The sequence below is a fragment of the Paramisgurnus dabryanus genome, chromosome 19 (genome assembly GCF_030506205.2).
Source record: "Paramisgurnus dabryanus chromosome 19, PD_genome_1.1, whole genome shotgun sequence".
Lineage (NCBI taxonomy): Eukaryota > Metazoa > Chordata > Actinopteri > Cypriniformes > Cobitidae > Paramisgurnus > Paramisgurnus dabryanus.
The window spans coordinates 4,111,661-4,134,173 of NC_133355.1; the positions used below are offsets into that span (position 1 = coordinate 4,111,661).

At 36.3% G+C, this 22,513-nt stretch overlaps 1 protein-coding gene and 1 long non-coding RNA gene across 10 annotated transcripts in view; one reads left to right on the forward strand and one right to left on the reverse strand.

The window, feature by feature from the left end:
* Positions 1–8,826, forward strand: part of LOC135757447 (poly(rC)-binding protein 2-like) — a 26,224-nt gene extending 17,398 nt beyond the window's left edge. For 4 of the 7 annotated variants that reach the window (XM_073812703.1, XM_073812706.1, XM_073812704.1 and 1 more), the window contains 3 exons: positions 981–1,024; positions 1,286–1,303; positions 7,670–7,941. In XM_073812703.1, coding sequence (XP_073668804.1) covers positions 981–987 — 7 coding nt within the window. In that variant the 3' untranslated portion in view covers positions 988–1,024; positions 1,286–1,303; positions 7,670–7,941. The other 3 variants (XM_065271978.2, XM_065271982.2, XM_065271979.1) reach the window with 2 other exon arrangements.
* Positions 1,996–6,163, reverse strand: LOC135757448 (uncharacterized). Of its 3 annotated transcripts, none has more exons than XR_012335450.1 (4): positions 5,703–6,163; positions 5,373–5,471; positions 3,249–3,320; positions 1,996–3,163 (listed from the first exon to the last, which is right to left on the reverse strand). It is a non-coding gene; the product is annotated as an uncharacterized lncRNA (long non-coding RNA). The 3 variants fall into 3 exon arrangements; XR_012335449.1 differs by having other exon boundaries at positions 5,373–5,476; XR_010536250.2 differs by lacking the exon at positions 5,703–6,163 and having other exon boundaries at positions 1,997–3,163; positions 5,373–5,628.
* Positions 8,827–22,513: the final 13,687 nt, after the last annotated feature.

Below are 22,513 nucleotides of genomic sequence, written 5' to 3' on the forward strand. Positions count from 1 at the left end.
CTTCCAAGGGAGGGGCACGCAATAGCAACAATAACTTGCAAAAACAAGACATTAAAACACAGCAAGCACACATTCATACAACTGGTACAGACTGTCAGCTCATTTCCCGTATTAAGGGCAAAAGACCACAAACTATGTGCAAAACTATTGAACTTCGACCGCGGCGTGAGCGCAAGCTGCTCCGCTGCGCTCGCGCTTTGCTCGACGCAACAACAAACCGCCCTCGCGCGGCGCAAGCCATTGAAATGAATAGGTTTCATAGCGCAGCGCACACCGCGTCCTAGCTTTAAAAACGCCGCTTTACCATAATCACGTCGTAATGCTGTTAATGGTCTATAGCCACACTTCACATTTAAGCTTACGTAATTTAAAACAATGCTAACTTACCTTTAAAATAGCTGAAGACGGCGTGTACAAACATTAAACTTCCTTAAAACTGTGTCCTGTAGATTTGTAAATTCCACCTCGACCTCTAATCTCTGAGTTTGAGCCAGTCTGTGTTTGCATGAAGATGAAGCAGGCGGTGCAGATTTGTTCTAATATCCATATTTTAAACGATCCATAAAATGCCGCGAAAAAACATGTTGCTAGTATCAAGTCACAAATATGCTAAATACGTAAGACGGGTGAGATGCGGCAATACATCCAATCAGAGAAACTGGTCTATTTTAATTAAAGAAAACCTATATCAACTATATTTTCCTCATTTGATTACATTACAAGTCATGAAACATTCAATGTTTAATTTATTTTAATTATTCTATATATATATATTAAATTAATAAAAAACTTTGTAGGGGGGCACAACAACCTGTTTGGGGGGGCACTGCCCGCGAATGCCCCCCATGACGCTGGCCCTGCTAAAATGTTTTTTCACTAATAGTTTCAGTTTTCGTGATAGTTTTCGTTTACGATAATAACCCTGATACTGACACACTTCATTCATCATAAACTGACTAATTCAATGTCTTTCTCTCTAGAACCTGATGTGGATGCTACGGCTAGCTCTCATCAACCAAATGATGTGAGTTTACTTTACTTCAGTTTACATCAATTCTAAGCTTTCGTCTTCATCGCTCATACGTTGGCTGTCAATCTTGGCTGCTAAATGATGGGCAGACAGTTGTCCTTTGCTAGCCTAGCAATCCTGTTAATAGCACCTACAGCTGTAGTTTAAAGACGTAGCACTGGTTTGTTTTGTTTTCATGTGTGATGAATTGTTGCTTTAGGTATTGTAGAACTTTGATGATATGAATAATTGTTAAAATAATCATTTTGATAACAGTTGATTTGCTGCAACATCGGAACCCAGGTGAAAAAAAAGTGCACTAAAATACACTTTATTTAAGTACACTTAGTACACTTTTCCACAATATACTAAAAGTGCTCTATTTTCGCACACTAATTTTGAACTTAGTATACTAAAAAGTAGTATTTAGTACTTCTTAAGATGAACTTAATACCATCTTAGTGTACTCAACTGTGCTATTTTGAGACACCATGAAGTTGAACTAAAATGTATTTTTAACATACTAGGTCTGTATTTAATAAAATATATTTAATTATAACTTGAAGTACACTTGAACCCACCTTTAAGCATTTTTAAATATAATTTAAAGTATACTAATGGTATGTTAAAATAATATTCCAAATGTATTCCCAGGTGAAAAAAGTTCACTAAAATACACTATTTAAGTACACTTTCCACATTATACTAAAAGTGCTCTATTTTCGCACACTAATTTTGAACTTAGTATACTAAAAAGTAGTATTTAATACTTCTTAAGATGAACTTAATACCATCTTAGTGTACTCAACTGTGCTATTTTGAGACACCATGAAGTTGAACTAAAATGTATTTTTAACATACTATGTCTGTATTTAAAAAAATATATTTCATTATAACTTGATTTACACTTGAACCCACTTTTAAGCATTTTTAAATATAATTTAAAGTATACTAATGGTATGTTAAAATAATATTCCAAATGTATTCCCAGGTGAAACAAGTTCACTAAAATACACTATTTAAGTACACTTTCCACATTATACTAAAAGTGCTCTATTTTCACACACTAATTTTGAACTTAGTATACTAAAAAGTAGTATTAAGTACTTTTTAAGATGAACTTAAAACCATCTTAGTGTACTCAACTGTGCTTTTTTGAGACACCATGAAGTTGAACTAAAATGTAATTTTAACATACTAGGTCTGTATTTAAAAAATATCTTTAATTACAACTTGAACCCACCTTTAACCATTTACGAATCTACTTTAAAATATACTAGTAGTATGTTAAAATAATATACCAAATGTATTCCCAGGTGAAAAAGTTCACTAAAATACACTTTAAGTTCACAACCTTAAGGTACCAAAAGCTCTTTATTTTCGTGCAGTAAATTGTGCTTAATATACTAAAAAGTAGTATTTAGTACTTGTTAAGACAATCTAAGTGTACTCAACTGTGCTATTTTCTAAAATTGTATTCAGTTACAACTTGAAGCACATTTGAACCCACCTTTTAAACATTTATAAATGTAATTTAATAATTTCAGATATAATAATATTACATAAATAATATAGCATACAAAAAGAAATAATAATATATTGCCCACACATTTGTATACATAAAATAAATCATTTCTAATGTACTGTATGTGACATTTGAATTACAGTCAAGTTTACTATTAGAATGTTATACATGTACTATTTTACCTGCATGTTTGCCACCAAAACATGTTTTAACTCATTCTAAAATGATACCTATTCTGTATTCATACATACGAACCGGTTTCTTCCATCATTAACAACTAATTAAATGTTAAAGAAACAACTAAGTATGTATTTACTGCTATTGAAATGATTTTACAATATAAAACAAAGATCAGTGAAATGCAATGAGCTACTTTTATCAAATTGTGGAACATTAATACATCAATATGAAAAGTACACTATGAATATGCAACCATTGAATAATTATATAATCATAATGATGTAATTCTCTAAACAAAAAGTTACTGGACAAATGCAGAAGTGCATTTGAACTTACTCGAGATAAACCTACAAATGGCTGAACCAAAACACAGAGCAGTTTAAATGTCACGTTTAAGTGGAGGGTCACTTCTTCTTGCCATTCAGACACTGAAGACTTAATCACAAGGTCTGTAAAAAGGAAACAGAATATATACAAAATTAACCAATAATTAATGAACATATGCATTAGAATTTTGTTAACTTCTCAGTTTACCTTTTAAAGCTTTGACTGTGTCCTCATCAAGCTTGACATGAGTGTCCGTTTGATCCGTCGCTACATGGCACTCTACAAGTTACATTGAACAAAGGGTTATAGGAGGCTTAACTCACTGTCACTGATATAATGCAACCTGTGTGTATTACAGGATATTCTTTACTTTGATAATTGTGTTTTATTTTAACCAAGGGCATTTTCCATTGACATGTCTATTGTGGTCTTGCTTACAAGAAAAGTTCACCTCTGTTTAAGGAGATTTAAGGAAATCAGAAGTCATGCCAATGGACTCTATGCACGCTTAACTTCCACAATTGACTCAAGGCTGCTCTTAAGTTTCTGATGCGCAGCGGGAGATTTAAAGCAGAGTGACAGCAGAATCGCTAAAATTACTTGTTTGCTGGATTTACCCAAATTTACAACCTATGATGTGTGAAGAATTGTCCAGATGTGCAAACTGAGAAAGGTTGCAAGTTTTATGTGTTGTCTTATCTCTGTAATCATTAAGATATATTCAGCTAGCCTGTACTAGCAGTGCTTACATTGTGCTGTTTTTTACAATCCGTCCAGCAGGCTAATCACGTTAGTAATATATTATTGTCTTTGTAATGTTGTCTAAAAGTGTCCGGTCCAACATCCAATAGGAAAATTCAACTGCAGTACAGGGCTCAAAATTAACTTTTTTTGGTAGCACTGGTGCTTACAACTTTAAAGAGTTAGGACGGAGCACCAGCAAAAATGTAGACGCATCCATCCAAAAATTAAAAAGCACCACAACTACAATGTATATGTTAATAGATTTATTTTATTAAAATAAAATGCAACCACCAGGCTTTACATATCCTATGGCCAGCATTTAAATTTGGTCTTTTATTTTATTTTTTTTACTGCATAGATTCCTAAATTAATACCCAACTGCTTTTGAAATAGTATAGCAATAATAATTTACCAATTACAGATTACAGGTAAAATGATTAAGATTACAATAGAAAATCTAGCAAACACGTAAAACACTGATTAATTGGGACATTTACAAAAGTGACCTTAATATAGAAGGCTTAATATAGAAGGCTAATATTGGTATTGATAACTGCATTACCAGGATGCTATTACTACTAAATATGTTTTTAAAAATATATTTTTTATAAAAACATACCATCAACTTTGTCGTGTTCCACATCAACATGGACCACAAGGATGTTTGTCGGATGTCCATTCACCAGCGCATGCGCACATACACTATTAAACACTCTTTGACAGACAGGTCGGTGTCTCCATCAATAATGAACACATTTGTCATGACACTATTTGTGTTTTTGGCACTTTCGCCATGTTTAAGCAAGGTCTGTCGCTTAAAATGTTTTGATTCCGCCACCAACGCCGTTTTACAGGATTTACAGTAAGCAAAGTAAGTTACATCGAGCCATTTTCATAGAGGAGACACTCGAAATCTTTAAGCCACTCTCTCTGAAAGGTTTAACGTCAAGTCTTATTTTCCGGTGGTGGAGTCGCATTTGAATCCGGATCGTCTGATTAATTACAGTAGTAACATTGGCTGTAGTCGGCTTGTTCTCGTCATGCTCGCGGTGCGTCTTATTTTCGCGCTTCACGTACCAACGTAGCACGGCAACAAGGAATGACTGACGCTCATATTAGCCAATCTGCGGTCTTCATTAAACGTAAGAACTTAATGGTGAAATTTGATTGGTTATGTAACGTTGGAGAGAACACTGAACCTGGGACAGCAGCACGCAGCATCACAATCTAAATCAAGTCGCACCACAACAAAATGGGCAGTCGCAGAAATGCTCCCAAATATATTTTAAGGTCGCACAGATTAAATTTCGGTCGCATATGCGACCAAAATATTCGCAATTTCGAGCCCTGCCAGTAGCCACCGTTCAACCTGAAGAGGGCAGCACTCACACGTTTTTACATCATATATTGTAGTATTGAAACACTTTATATCCAAATGTCAAAAAACTTACACTAATAAAGCATCATTCTTACAGATCATTAACTAAAAAAGTTGGTTTAGGGTTTAGTTACTCTATAAACATTAGCATTAGAAAAACACAAAAGTTATCTAAATGTTATACAAATACTGTAGAACTAAAAACTTACCACCAAGAATAAGTATTTTTACGGGCTGTATCTTCATCTGTTCATCTCTACTTCGACTTATTAGATATTCTCGGCTCTGATTGGTCAATTTGAATGCCGCTGTGCTAAAAAAAGACAGGCTGTTATGATTTCTGAAATACAACAAGAGAAATGAAATGCCTAACTTTACTCACAAAAAAAATGTAACGTTATGTTCCAAAAGCCACACAACATACACGCTTTAAGAAGCTGGGTTAAAATTGAGACATACTGTAATACTAAATGTTCTACTTATTTAATAGTTCACTAAAAATAAAAAGCAAAAATCTGTCATCACTTAACTTAACTTACCCCCATGTTCTCTCATTCATCTTCAAACAAAAACCGATGTACTTTAATGAAATCCAAGAAACGTATATTTCCCCTCGATGTCAGATCCACTTGATACTTAAAAACTGCTCACATTTCAAAAAGTTAATCGCAACAGCAATAAAAAACATCGCCGAAGTAATCCATGTGAATCGCGTTGTTTCAGCCAAGTCCTCTGATGATCACTATATATAATTTAACAGTTTTAGTTTCAACTTTTAATCCACATTTACCAACGATCACGCACGTTGTGTATCGAACAACTGAATCAGGAAGCCAATGTGACGTACTGAATCCCAAGAACCAATGAGGTTTAGTCAGGTCCGTCACGTGTGTTGTTTGAATATAAACACTAACAAATTTATGTGGATTAACTTTGTAAAATCAATATATAATGCAAGTTCAATGATATGATGTTGAAATTGCAATGTTAGCCTATTAAAATTAATGTATATGTTTAAAAAAATATATGTTTTTTTCTAAATACACTAAAACTTCTGTAAAAGTATGCTTGTGTTTAACATACTTTTTTTTTAAATGTGTAATTAAACATATATTTTTTCCCAGCGTACCTCTAGTGCTCTTTTTAGAAATACGTTAAATGTATGCTTGAGTTTAGCATACTTTTTTAAAGTGTAATTAAAAATATATTTATTACCAGTGTACCTCTAGTGCACTTTTTAGAAATACATTAAAAGTATGCTTGAGTTTAGCATACTTTTTTAAAGTGTAATTAAAGATATAATTATTACCAGCGTAACTCTAGTGTACTTTTTAGAAATACATTAAAAGTATGCTTGAGTTTAGCATACTTATAAAAAGTGTAATTAAAGATATATTTATTACCAGTGTACCTCTAGTGCACTTTTTAGAAATACATTAAAAGTATGCTTGAGTTTAGCATACTTGTAAAAAGTGTAATTAAAAATATATTTATTACCAGTGTACCTCTAGTGCACTTTTTAGAAATACATTAAAAGTATGCTTGAGTTTAGCATACTTTTTTAAAGTGTAATTAAAGATATAATTATTACCAGCGTACCTCTAGTGTACTTTTTAGAAATACATTAAAAGTATGCTTGAGTTTAGCATACTTATAAAAAGTGTAATTAAAGATATATTTATTACCAGTGTACCTCTAGTGCACTTTTTAGAAATACATTAAAAGTATGCTTGAGTTTAGCATACTTGTAAAAAGTGTAATTAAAAATATATTTATTACCAGTGTACCTCTAGTGCACTTTTTAGAAATACATTAAAAGTATGCTTGAGTTTAGCATACTTTTTTAAAGTGTAATTAAAGATATAATTATTACCAGCGTACCTCTAGTATACTTTTTAGAAATACATTAAAAGTATGCTTGAGTTTAGCATACTTATAAAAAGTGTAATTAAAGATATATTTATTACCAGTGTACCTCTAGTGCACTTTTTAGAAATACATTAAAAGTATGCTTGAGTTTAGCATACTTTTTTAAAGTGTAATTAAAGATATAATTATTACCAGCGTACCTCTAGTGTACTTTTTAGAAATACATTAAAAGTATGCTTGAGTTTAGCATACTTATAAAAAGTGTAATTAAAGATATATTTATTACCAGTGTACCTCTAGTGCACTTTTTAGAAATACATTAAAAGTATGCTTGAGTTTAGCATACTTTTAAAAAGTGTAATTAAACATATATTTATTACCAGCTTAACTCTAGTGCACTTTTTAGAAATAAATTAAAAGTATGCTTGAGTTTAGCATACTTTTAAAAAGTGTAATTAAGCATATATTTATTACCAACGTACTTGTAGTACACTTTTTTGAAATACATTTAAAAGCTATTTAACATATTTTTAATACACTTTAAATAAGCACGTTGGGAATACAAATGTACTAAAAACATATTACTTAAATTTTAAGTATATTTTTAATACATTAAATACTACTTTTTTTTCACCTGGGAAGGAGGGGAGCCAAAATTAAAGATATCCGGCAGGTCTCAGGGGCAGAGATAAAAATCGCAGAGCAGGTGGAGGGGTCTGAGGCCCGGCAGGTGACCATAACTGGTTCACCCGCCAGCATAAGTGTGGCCCAGTACCTCATGTACTTGACAAAGATGAGAGGAGGAGCGTTACCTCCGTGTTTATAACAAATTAAGTTTTGTGTTATGCGTTGACATTTCTGAAGCGTGTTTATATGAATGGCAGATATTACCTGTAAAATCTTTTGTGATTTCAGATGAAACTCAGAGGCTCCAAATGAAAAAAAAATAAACCATATTTTCTAAACTATAAGTCTCACATCGTTTTAATTTGTTTGGCTGGCCCTGCGACATTTATTCAGGTGTGATTTATATATGAAATTTAACATGTTTTTAACAGGCATGAAAACTGGTCAGGGGTGAAAAAGGTGAGAAGGGTGCTCAAGGGCCGTTGTGGCCTCTGTAAACATTTGACTAGTAACCAAAACCATGTTTAATTAAATGGGTTGATAAATGTGGAAAGCTGTAACTGGTAGAATTCCCTTACTATTTTACATCTGCAATTTTATTTTGCCATAATCTGATCATTAGTCGCAAAGCCATACAATTTTAAGTTGGCCTTGGAATAGGGTGGACCTGAAGGCCTACATCTAATTTAAAATGACTTAATGTAATTTAACCAGTACTATATTGTACAATTATGGTTTTTGGGTCATGGGTTGAATAATTTTCAGATAAGCAAAAAGGTGATGTGGGAAAATAAGAACAAATCAAGAAATTACAAGCATATAAAATCGAAAAGAACAAAGTAGCAGTATTGATTAGTTTTATATTAACTTGATACTGTTTCTCTACCTGTTTTTTATTATATAAATTAATATAATTGATCTTTTTATAAAAGTGATTTTCCTTTTGAAGCAGTGCATGCCGGTTAGTAATTTTCTCTGACTTGAGCTGGCGCTGAAGGCACGTGACACTGTCATATGGTTTTCAAGTAACGCAAGGGCGTTTTGAGAGTAGCCGGCTAGCTTCTGATGACGACACAGCTCTTCGTGATTGGTTGCCTCACTGATGACAATGATCACGTGCGTTTCATGTTTAATCCAACCTTCAGTTCAACAAATAAACATAACATTTATGCATCTTAAGGAGTTTTTTTTCTGTTATAAAACATGAATTTATAATATTGTGTTGTAGGGGTGTAACAATACATTAATCTCACAGTTTGATCTGTATCTCGATGCTGGGTTCACTATATAATTCACATCACATTTTTAAAGCAAATAAAAACTTATTTAAATTTCAGATACATTTTTATAATATTAACAATTTCAGCAACTTTTTTGTTGTACATTAAAAGTTAAAATTCTCTGTTTTTTGTTTTAAGAACTGCAGGTCTGTCACTGAAAAAAGGGAAATAAACTTAGAATTAAGGGACTGAGCAGGGGCGTTGTTAGACAAAGGTCTACTACCTATTTTTTCCCTACACTTTTGAAAACCTTACACTTCTTCTATACAATGTTCTTTGCTTAAAGGGATAGTTCACCCAAAAATGAAAATTCTGTCATTTACTCATTCTCATGTTACAAACCTGTATACATTTCTTTCTTCTGATGAACAGAAAGCAAGATATTTTGAGAAATGTTTGTAACAAACCATTCGTAGACCCCATTTACTGTATTCTTTTTTTCCTACTATGGAAGTCAGTGGGGTCCATGAACGGTTTGGTTACAAACATTTCTCAAAATATCTTCCTTTCAGTTAATCAGAACAAAGAAATTTATACATGAGAGTGAGTAAATGCTGACAGAATTTTCAGTTTTTGGTGAACTATCCCTTTAACCCTCTGGGGTCGGATTATTTTCGGACACTGGCAGAGGTTCTGACATGATCGTACATATGGTATTTTTTTCAGATGCTTTAAACGTATTAATGGCAAGTGTCTCATAACACTGCGTTCAGCACAAACTGGGCTACAATATTATATGATCAACATGTATCGGTGACTTAAAAATGTTGCTTTTTAAAAACCACGCATAAATTTTTTTTCTTTCAAAAATACAAACATGTACATACAAGTCCACAAAACCCATACTAAACATGTTTTAACTAGACTAATAGATCGTGTTTAGAAAAGTATTGAGTTTTCTTTAAAACGATGTGAAAATCATTCTGCATACTCATTCACATAAAACATTGATTTAGAAATTGTAAAACACTTTTTTGTTTAGATGGGCTGTATGCGAGAAGGATTGATTGACAGCTCAGCAAACAAAAGACTTGCATAATGAGCTGCATAATGAGCCTTTTTGCAGGAATGTGAGAGGGAACTACAGTAAAGAAAGTGAGGACAAAATAAATATATACATGTTTGTTTGTGGTTTATTAAGAAGTAAACAATACCCTGTAAAAAAATCCGTAAAAAAGGTAAATCTCTGGGAGCAAAGTTGCCAGAGAAATTCTGTCAAATTACGGAAAAGTTTTTCAAAATTACATACAAAAACTGTAAAAATACAGAGAATCTTTTACAGTCATAATTCATTAAATTACAGAATATAACTGTTAATAATTGTTATAAAACTGTAGAAAAACAGATAAATGATGTGAAAATACAAGAAAAACAACTACTTTTCAGGTTAATCCCTGTAAATATATGGCTTTTATTAGTTATTTTATTAAATTGCTCTGTATTTATACAGTAATATTCTTTTAAAATACAGTTTATATTTTTAAAATAACTAAAAAGATCTGTATAAAAACGTAATAAGAATGTGAAAATACAAGAAAAACAACTACTTTTCTGGTTAATCCCTGTAAATGTACGGCTTTCAAATCCCTTAGGTGGTGCCAGTGGCGTGTTTACCATTTTGGGGGCCCTAAGCAAAGTCCAAGGACCTGGGGCCCCCCATGCCCCAACATTAAGAAAAAAATTATTGGTTTAAAAATACAAATAGTGCCCATTGTCTTATTCAAAAGAATAAAGAATCATTATCTATCAAAAACATAAAGGTCTTGGTTTTACAGCAGTGGTTTCCAAACTTTTTCCAAAAGGCCTCCCTTTTGTACAGAAATATATTTTTAAGCCTATCTCAGATATATCCTTTGCTGGCAAATTCCTTATAGGATGTATTTAAAATGATGTAATTAATACAGTACTGCAACTTCAGTGTGTGATCTTAAAAAAATAAATAAGAAAAAAGCGGAATGCTTACCACGCAGACTTTTTATAACTCTGCAATCATTAAATAAAAAATCATTAAATAAGTTAACCGCTTGTGGACAGTAGGGGGCCCCCCAAGCCCGTGGGGCCCCAAGCAATTGCGTGGTTTGCGTGGTGGGTAAACACGCCACTGGGTGGTGCAAATACCCTTAGAGTGGGGGGGTGAAATTGTGATATACATCTTCAAATTAATATAACTCTGGCATTGTTTGGTCTAGAAGCCTAATCTTGGTTTTGTTTTAAAGAAGACACCTTGGGGGTTTTCACAGAGGTGAAAGGAGGTGAAAATATTAAATAATTAAATTGTTATAGCAGTTTACATTTATTTTAATAAATAGAAATAATTCCATAACATTAGTTTTATAAATAAAATTATAAAAATGTAAATTTTTCAGAAAAGTAATAATGCAAACATGAAGCCATAAGTCTCAAGTAGTTCTGATCCAAATTTCAAGTTAAAATCACAAAAAATGAGGTGTGTGTCACACTTTTAGTCGTTTTACCAACAACGGCCACTAGGTGTCAACGGTTTGCAGCATAGTAATTGAATAATTTGTGACAAGTCTATCACTGCATTATTATTACTGCAAAAATGTATACGTCATATAAAATATATAATATATACATCATAATTCTCCCAAAATGGTAATGAAATATGAAAACTACACACTTAGAGCTTTCCAACAATATATAGTTTGTCAACATTTTTGAAGATTTATAATAAGATATTATATATTCATAAAACTATAATTAATATGCATTCCTATGGGGGGGGAGCATGTAACAAAAAAACTGTCACTTCATTATTTCTATCAAAAGATGACCTTGAAATATGAAAACTACATTCTGAGAGCTTTCCAGTGATATATAGTTTGTCATGATTTTTTAGGTTTAGAGTAGGGTTTTACTGTTATAAATATATAAAAACAAATTAGGCCTACCTGTGGCAGTCTGACATTTTAGAAGCTGGATCTCACTACTACATAATTTTCCCAAAATGGTGATGCAATATGAAAACTACACTCTTAGAGCTTTCCAGTGATATATAGTTTGTCATGATTGTTTAGGTTTGGAACAGGGTATTAGTGTTACAAATATATAACAACAACGTGGGCCCACCTGTATACCCGTGGCATTTTAGAAAATAGCTCTCACTATGTCATTCCTTTACCAAAATAGTGATGATAAGTGAAATCTACACTCTTAGAGCTTTCAAATGATATATAATTTATCATGATTGGATCAGTGTTTTGCATGTGAATTCTTAAGTAAATGTTGGCGTCCCGCTAGCGGGACAGTGACATTTAGCAGGATATAAATGTTTTGAGGCCCACTCTCTTTAAAATTGAATCAATCACTCTCCCTACATAATTTATTTTATAAAACACTGTTGATTTATGTATTCTAGAGCAGGGGTCTTCAACTAAAATTGGTGGAGGTCTAGTAAATGAACCCTCCGCACCAGCCGAGGTCCGGACATGTACTGCACGTAAAAACATTAATTTCTTTAGTCTGGCGAAAGCTGTCAATTTGTGTAAATATTTGTTTAATTAAACAAAATATAGTGTTATCAAGTATATTGAATAATGTTTCTTCATATGTATAAGCATAAATAATCCTTCACAAAATGGATTTCATGTTAATGCTGTTCTGTTACTGTATGTCCTTTCAGTTGCTTGGTACAAAATATCTAAATGTATCCAGTAACAATGTCTGACAAAAATATAAAGGGAACATTGCAAAATGCAGTCATCTCTAAATCTTCAAAGCACACATTTATTTCCACATAACAACTTAAAAGGAAAACTAAAGTGCTCTTTTCTGCTAAACTGAGATTAACAATCATAATCAATGAACACAAACCTCTCTGGCTTAATCAAATCATATCACAAGTTACCTTCATTCTCATTTATTGTCTGTACTTAAAGCACAGAAGAGAGTTTAACATAACATTTAGTTAAGTTGCACTGGTAAAAGATCATCATCAATATCAGTCAGAAACACAAACAGGCAAAAGTAAACTGCCAGTGTTGGAAAAATGAAAAAGTGCAGGAAAACACTTCTCTCTTAATTTGTACTGTTCCTTCAATTCTATAGAAATTTCAATAAGCTCAAATGAAAAATAAATAAAATAGGCTGAACTAAGTTGAATTTAAAGACGAAAGCATAAAAAGTCCTAGTTAAAAAAAACAATGTTCATTGATCATTCTTCACATGTATTTACTTTTGATAATGTTAAGTGTTGAGAATGCTGACTCGCAACTATACGTTGAGCCAAAAATGCAGCATCCACGTACTCCTTTACTATTTCCCATCTGTAAAGGGCTTGTTATTGCTTTCCTAAAATCCACTGTATTTTCAGTGAACACTGACTCGTCATAGCTCGTTATTGCAGTGAGTGAGTGGGAGAGAACCCGTGTGGGTCGCTCATACTGGGCTTTTTTAGTTCATTTATATTTTGCACCCTTACCTCGGACTGCTGAGGGTAAGTTTCTTCAAAGTGTCTGTTTAGTTTTGTAATGGTGTTTAATGTCCCCACTTTTGACAACCGCAACAGACTCGCGAGCAGACGAGGCTCTCTGCTTTCTTCCCTGCCCACCTGTCTGTGACTGTTCACGCTGGCGCCACACTCGAAACCTGTGTCAATGTAGGACCCAAATAGCGCTACTGGGCTGACCATATATGTGCCTGATATAAATTGGATTTTATAATAACGTTAAATAGCGATTGCTATTTATGCATTTTATTGTCTCAAAAATCTTTGCGGTCCGGATGGACGCATCTCGCGGTTCGGATTCGGACCGGGGTCCGCCAGTTGGGGACCCCTGTTCTAGAGGCTTTGACCTTTCCAACAAGTTTGTTGTGATATAGATAAAATTTATATGGAAAATATTGACGTAAACTTAGGTGTCCCGTGAGCGGGACAGCGCCACTTAAGGAGATTCGGCCGAAACCGAATCCTACTGGCATCCTTATTACATTAACACAGTAAAACATATTAACGAAGCAAACAACGTCCACAGCCGTGTATTTCTCATTTTATTTTATTTTAACTGTAAAAAAATAGGCAAAATTATGCCAGGATGACAAGTGAAAAAAAACTATTTTGATAATAACAAGCCTATGCATACCCAAGTACAAACCAAAAACTTTCATTTGCATTGTTGCACTTTTATTGAAAGTGTTTTTTCTTTTCTTAAATTTTAAATCAAAATATGGACTTAACTGAACTTTATGTTATTGAACATTTATTCAATAAACATGGATAGTAGGCTGTTTTCTTTTTTTATATAACAGTAGGCTAGGCTACGATTAGAACAGTAGCCAAAAACAAAAAAATATTACAGAAGATCACACACATCTGCATCATAATAAAATAACCTCTAACCTTTCACATGAAATGAAAGTTTCCTTTCAAAAAACAAGACGCTCTGCATTAACAGGTGACAGGCAGTTGCGAGTGTGGGAACGAATGTCCCCAGCAGTACTGAAAAGTCTTTCATTAGGCACAGATGTTGGTGGCGCACAGAGGTAAATCTTTGCCGTTTTTGCCAGCAGTGGAAATTGCTGCTGGTTTGTCTTCCACCACTGAAGAGGATCCTCTCTAAGAGGTATCAAAGGCTCACCGAAAAAAACGCTTTTCTCCACGTCAGCACCTGACGTGACTGGCTCTGAGTCTGTATTGCTACAGTACAGATCGTCCCAGCCACTCCAGATTCCTGAACAGTGTCGCTTTGTGCAAACTGTCGCGCTGTGTTCCTCCTCAGGCTGTTCAGTTGAAGTAGTAGGCCTAGCAGATGCGTCTTGGTCGAATTCAGATAAACGCGACACAGCCTCCTGCACAAGCAACTTTGATCGACACTGTTCTGTGTCACTCCCCCAAAATTTCGCCTTGTATCTGGGATCCAGACTTGTTGCCACAACTAATGGCGCTTTTCCCATTGCATAGTACCCCACGGTTTAGTTTAGTTTGGGTCGGGTCAGTTTACTTTTGGGAGCTTTTCCATTGGGTGCAGTACGTAGTACCCGATCCTTTTTTTCGTACCACCTCCGTTGGGGTTCCAAGCGACCCGAGCTGATACCAAACGTGACGCGAAAACACTGTAGATCACTGATTGGTCTGAGAGAATCGTCACGTCATCGCTATAATGTAAATATTAGCTTTAGCTTACTGCTAGCTTGCGCTGTCTCAAGCAAACATGTTGTTATCTGTGTTCTGCTATAAGTTTCCAAACACCCTTTTAGCGATGAAAAACATCTGCAGGTTGAGAATCCGGGACACCATAACAGTTTTTTCCAGACTTACAGTTTGTGGCGGCACATTCGCGACGTGCACGTCCGCATTATATATGCTTATATGCAACTTGAATGAGGCTCAGGGGAGCGCCGTCGACTGACGCCACGGGTCGGGTGTTTGAACAGAAACTTTCATGTGAGACAGAGGTAGTTATAAACGCGATGTGCAAACATCTATTTGTGGTGGCCAATTTTTATTTTGTGGCAGACTGAGAAATAAATGAATGTATGGGAATGTACAACAACGCTCTCACGTGTATGATGTCACAGCAGTAGGCAGCGTAAATATAACGACACGCCTATAATCCCTCCCACTCCGAAGTGATACTAAACTCGATGGAAAAGCTAACCACGCCAAAGTGAGGTGAGCTGACCCGACCCAAACTAAACTAAACCGTGGGGTACTATGCAATGGAAAAGCGCCATAAGTGGCTATTCTGCTCGCTTCCCTCAAATCTATCCTGTAGACATTTCAGCAAGCGAGTTTTCATCTGCTTGATTCCATGATCGTCTGTTTCGTTGTGGACATAGCGCTTCAACATCATCACAGCTGGCAGGACAGTGGATATGCATGCATTTTCTCAGCTTATTTCTCGAGTCAACTCCTCGAAGGGTCTGAGCACCTTGAGAACATCCTCCATCAGAGTCCACCTTTGTGCATGAATGTGCTGCATACCATCTGTTTCGGACACATATGTTTATGGCACGTTTTTGTTCTGTTAAACGATCAAACATCAAATATGTCGAATTCCATTGTGTTGACACGTCCTGTATTAAATGGTGATTTGGCAGCCCCAACTCCTGCTGTTGAGCAGAAAGCCTTGATTGAGCACTTGAAGAATGCTTAAAGTGACCAACAGTTTTCCTGGACAGTGCGATCAGGTCAGAGACACTTTGTTGTGATAAAAGACTGTCGTGGATGCACAACTGGAGCGTGTGCGCAAAACAACCAACACTTGGAACCCCTGCCTCGGACATGGCTTTCCGCATGTTTGCAACATTGTCCCTCAAGACCAGGTGACACTTGTTAACAGGTATGTCCCACGCTTTGATAATTTCTTGCAGTGCATCAGCAATGTTTAATGCGGTGTGCCTTCCATCGAATGCTTTACATTGAAGAATAGCATGTGTGCGCTTAAAATCAGCATCAATCCAATGTGAGGTAACACTGATGTAGGACTGTGTAGTGTACTCACAAGTCCATATGTCGCATGTAAATGCTAAAGCATGTGCTTCGGCAACGTGTTCTTTTATGCGGGAAGTGATGGACTTGTGCATTTCAGGGATGATTTTATCAGCAAAAAAGCGCCGGGAGGGGATTTTGTAACGTGGCTCAAGCAGATGGAGTAGCTCGTTAAATCCAGTGTCTTCCACTATGCTATAGGGCTGCAAGTCAATGGCTTTCATTTTCCCAATTGCTGCATGAATGGCTTTAGCTCGTGTGTGATCTGAGGGCCACTGTTTATTCGGTGTAGGGCTAGCAAAGCTAGTAATGGTCGTCTGGTTAACACACGTTATTAGCTGTGACTGTCCTTCCTCTGCCGTACCTGAACTTGCTGCATTTTGCCTGCTGTCTGCAGATTCCTTCATGCACATCTCGTATTCTTTCAGATGTTTTAGACGCAAATGTTTTAACAGCGGCGATGTTGTGTACTGCTTAGGGTCCTTGCCACCATGAGACAAATTGGCTTAGCAAATTGAACATGTAGCTCGACTTGAATCGCCTTCTTTTGGTTGAAAGTACTGCCAAACAAAACTTTTTTTGCTTACGAGTTCCATTTTCAGATTCTCACAGCCTATACATTCGAACGGTCCACATGTAAACACTTCACTTATTCAAATGGCCGCGTGACGTCAAACAGTGTAGCGTAAGCCAGGGTTCGGTTCGGTGAAAAAAAATCTAAGATTCGGCCGAACCCGAACCCCGTCAAAAAGCCCAGTATTCGACCAAATCTGAATCCGAATCCTGGATTCGGTGCATCCCTAGTTGTGTTAGTGATGAGTTCATGTGTCTTCATGTGTCAAGCTTATTTAAATGCACTTCTATCTTGCAGAAAGGAGAAACCATTAAAAAGTTGCGTGAGCAGGTGAGATCCCTCATCAATCCTTTTTGCTTTTCAGTGATGATTGAAACTCTTGGTCTGTGTAAAACTGTTTATCTGTGATTTCATAGTAATAAGAGCATCGCTCTGCAAAGACAATTTCAACTGGCACGCTGGAGCGGATTATCATGTTATCGGGGAGAAGCGACTCGGTTTTTCAGAGTTTAGGAATGATCTTAAATATTATTGAGAAAGATCACATGACCCTTCGGCAGCAATGCACGCATAGTTTTTTGTTCTGCTCACTTTGCCGAATTAACTTTAATCCTGTCAGTAAATTTCGAACTAACCTTTACCAAACCCGTCATGAATACTTCAACAGTCAAGGACATGCGAAAGCGAGAGATTGAGCAAACGCCAATCAAGAAAAAATTCAAAGATTCTATCATCTCCAGGGACGATCTCGAGGTCGCCATTGCTAATGGCATTAAGCAGGCGCTGGAGGAACAACAACGTACACTGGATTCAGTTGTGACCACGGCGGTAAAAGACGCGGTAGACTCTCTTAATCACTGCATTACGCGATCTAAATGCAGAGATGCAACTGACAAATCAATCTGTCGAAGTGATGAGAGAAGAACTTGGAAAGTAAGTTACCACTGAAAAACAGACCCGGGATCGGGTAGACTCCATTCAGGCGGCTGCACGTGACGATAGACGATCTGTCACAAACTTGAAAACGCAACTAGAACAACTCACGGTTAAGATGACGGACATCGAGGACAGAAGCAGGAGAAACAATGTTTGACTGGTAGGCCTACCGGAAAGAGTGGAGGGCTCTGATGCAGCTGGTTTCCTTAGAGCTAACCTCTCCAAATGGATCCCATCATTGAAGGGCCGAGATATTGAGATTGATCGAGCTCATCGAGCTCATCGAGTGGTGGAAAAGGAGACAACTCCAGGCGCCCGCAAACTCTCATTTTCCGTCTCCTGAGGTGGCAGGATACGTCAGCGATTCTAAAGGGAGCTCGGCAGGCGCATCCGGTAAAATTCTCACAGGACAATGTCACTTTACTCTTTTTTCCTGACTTTAGTCCGATTACAACGGCGAAGAGAAAGAGCTTCAATCCTATCCTGAAGAAAATGACAGCACTGGGTCTACAGCCTTTTCTCATCTATCCGGCAACGATCAAGCTACAACACAAGGGTGAAGTGCTAATGTTCGACTCTCCCCTAAAAGCGGAGGATTTCGTCACTGCTTTGCCACAGACAAAGACTTATGCAGCAGCCTTACAGAGCAATGGGAACACAGAATCGACATCCTCTTACGTTACCTCTGGGGCTCAGCAAAAGAACCCCGAAGACCGGGATGCCGGCGATCTAAATAGCCCAGGCGATGACAGCAGTAATAAAGGAGACATGGATACTTATGAATCTCTCACTTTAATGAACCTACGTGCAATAACCTGTTGACTGGTAAGACCGATGATATTACCGGGGTTTTGGAGAGTATGTTTGATAATTAATAACTAAGTTTGGCTCAGTGGGCCTGCGTGGGGTTATGGCTTGCATTGAAGTTGACCGGCCACGCTTCAATATTTGTTTTGTTTTTTGGCAGACCTACATGTTTGCATGTGTATTACTGGGCGGTCTGCTTTGTTTGTTGTATATAGTTACTATTATAACTGTTATTATTATTAATTTTTCTTGTTTCTTACATTTTTGGTTACACCCCTGGCAACAGACACTAATGACTTTTTCATCTATATACTGTGAAAAGGAAATTTTTTTCAAACGAACTGTCACTTGGAACACATGTCAATATGCCTGTGTTACTTAAAGCTGTAGTCTACGATGTTGAAAATCGGTTGAGAAAGCCTGAGGCGGTTAGTAAGTTTTAAAAAACTCATCCCGCCCCTCTGTGCTACCTGATCCCTCCCACCGGGAAACGAACTTGAACAACGTCACTCATTCAAGCTTTGATCACTGGTAGTAAACATCAGAACAGAGATTTACCGAGCAGTAAACACATAAAGCCTTGAAGGAATGAACAATTACAATTATGATTGCAATTGACGTTATTTACATTCACAACAACGTTTGGCATACGCTTCCCCTCCTGAGCTTCAAGAAATGACTTTGTAAATATAATTACTTTGACCCGTGATACGCGATGCTAAACGGCTAACATTCCAATGCCGACCGGCAGCATGTTGTCAGACTCATAAAAATATATTTATGTAACCTCAATAGAAGTATAAATAGATGTGTACCTGTTCAACAAAAAGTCCGCCGTGTCGGCGTCGGTTTTCAGCCCCAAATCCCCCGTGAAGCGTCCTCCAACGGTCAATTGCGGACCCTTTATTGATTCTACTTAGAGTCCGGCGTTTTTCACACTTTTTTTTACCTCTGCTCTTTCCTCTATAGACTTCCCTTTTCTTCTAACCTTTACTGTAGGGACAAGAAGCTTGCTGCTGTCGGTTAGTTTTTTCCATTAGTGAGATGTTGCTGCTTCGCTAGCTAACATACACTGACACAAATTTCATGTCGCAGGCAGGAGAGGGGCGGGGTTGGGGTGCGATGGGGTGGAGACTCGATCGCGAGGTGGATTTTCAAGTGTACGGGGATTTGATGAGAGCAGTTAACCAATGTAAGCTGTCCGGCCGGACAGTTTACATTGGTCAATTTATCTGCCGCCGTACACCCAATAGAATGAATGGATTTTTAAAATTCTTTTTTCTCTTCATATTGTTAGGATTTTACTGTAGAACCATAACCAGCATCTAAACGAGTTTATTAATAATGAACAATCTTTGAAATCGTAGACCATAGCTTTAATGAAACTATTTTTATTTCCTTGCCAACTACGTACATTTCCAGCTTTATAAATATACAATGCAGACTTTAAATATCTTATCACTAAATGTGAATGGCCTAAACTCGGCTGTTAAGCGTACCCCTGTTCTTGAATATCTACATCGCCATGCGGTATCATGTGCCCTTATACAGGAGACACATTTAAAACAGTGCGATGTGACGCGCTTTCAAAACAAACATTACAAATTGGTTGCTTCCTCCTGCGCCCTTAATAAAACTAAAGGGGTACTTATATTAGTCAACAGAACACTCAATTTAACTATTGAACACATTGGGAATGACAACGAGGGTAGATTTGTTTTTTTCCGTTGTAATATACACAATGACAGATTAGCATTGGTTTCCATTTATTGCCCAAACGAGACACAATTTGCAAATATTTCCAATATCCTACTTGAGCAGGTTGACTGCCCTTTAGTGGTGGGAGGTGACTTTAATGCTGTCTTAAATCCTACGCTAGACAAATCTCTCCCGGATACAATGGCAAATTCATCTTCCAAACTGTTGAATAGATTCATTAGAGGCTTAAATATAATCGATCTTTGGCGAATTCAGAATCCTACACTTAAAGATTTCACTTTCTTTTCCAATTTTGAGTGTTTTATCTTACAGATTGGTATAAATGTTTTATATGGTATGCTTTTAATGAGTTTAATGGTTACGGTCTACATGAATTAAGTTTTAAGTTGTCTCTCTGTTGTTTGCATATGAATGTGTTGTTCCACAGCTGGGCCTGGAGGAGATAAGGGTGTCCATGGTAAGGATAGCAAATAGTTGTATGATGTGTTAGAGAACAAAGACACTGAGTTTTACCACCCATTGGAGGATTTATGTACCAGCTTGGAATGTTATAGAGATAAAGCCACAGCATCACCAAGTTGTCATGAGTTATGAGAAGGAGCTAAGGGGCCTGAAGGTAGGAGTCTGCTGGGCATTGGGACAGTACAGAGTGAAAGAAAGGCAGGGCTACTGGACCACTATTTGACCACTATATAATATACTGAAAAACTCTGAACGGGGTCATTGTCATTATCATTTTACCAGATGTACACCCTATGACCAGTATTGTGTTTCAAGCTGTCTGACACAATTCTTTAATAAAATACTTTGAAGAGAATTTTACATCTCAACCGTCTCTGATTCTCCTGAAAAAATCCACGACAAAGACTTTCTCCAGGATAGACTATATATTTCTTAGTCCAACCTTAGTTACATCCGAATCCTCCATAGTTATATTACCAATTTTACTCTCAGATCACTCAGCTGTTTTATGTAAAGTTCACCTTTCCAGTATTAAGACAAAGGCCCCTAGGTGGCGCTTCAACACATCACTGCTAAATAATCAGGCATTTATAAATTCATTGAAAGATCACATAAAGGAATTTCTTGACATTAATATGCAATGTGGTGTGGATTCTCAAATATTATGGGAAACCACTAAATGTGCCATACGGGGGTTTTGTATTTCATTTTCCTCTAATCTTGCCAAAGCTAAAACTTATCAGCTTACACAAATAGAAAACAAAATTGAAGCACTACAAAAATTGCAAAAGCAAAATTTTACAGATGATCAAAACACATTATTAACCTCTCTGAAAGAGGAATATAATATATTATCACAATCGAAAGCAGAGTTCATTTTACATATAATTAGGCAGAAGTACTATTTTGAATCAGAGAGACCCAGCCATTTATTAGCAATTAGACTAAAAGAATGCGAATCCAAATCATATATCAGTGCAATAAAATCATTTGATGGGCAGATCACCACAAATCCCCAAAAAATTAATAATACATTTAAACAATTTTATACAAACCTATATAAATCTGAAGTTGAATTCGACAAAACAAGCTGCATTGAATATTTAAACAAACTACAACTGCCCCAGATTTCACAAATTGATAAAGACTCCTTAGATTCCCCAGTAAGGCTGGAGGAGCTTTATGAATCACTTAAAGATCTTCGGGCCTAGATGGTCTTCCTCCTGAATTATATTTGGAACTTTGGGATCTGGTAGGATCACTTATGCTTGACTTATTTAACCATGCGATTGAGCATGGCACATTTCACAGGGATCAAAACAGATCGCTGATCTCTCTGCTATTAAAAAAAGAGAAAGACCCTTTAGATTGCTCCAGCTACAGACCTATATCACTTATCCCTTGTGATCTGAAGATATATGCTAAAGTTCTTGCTTCTCGTATGGACAAAGTAATTCATTCCTTAATCAGTGAGGACCAAACAGGTTTTATCAGGGGACGTCATGCCTCAGACAATATGTGTCGACTTCTTCATGTATTGGACTTTGCAGATTTTCATACCAATCCTTGTGCAGTTTTTTCGCTTGATGTGGAAAAAGCCTTTGACAGGCTGGAATGGAACTATAT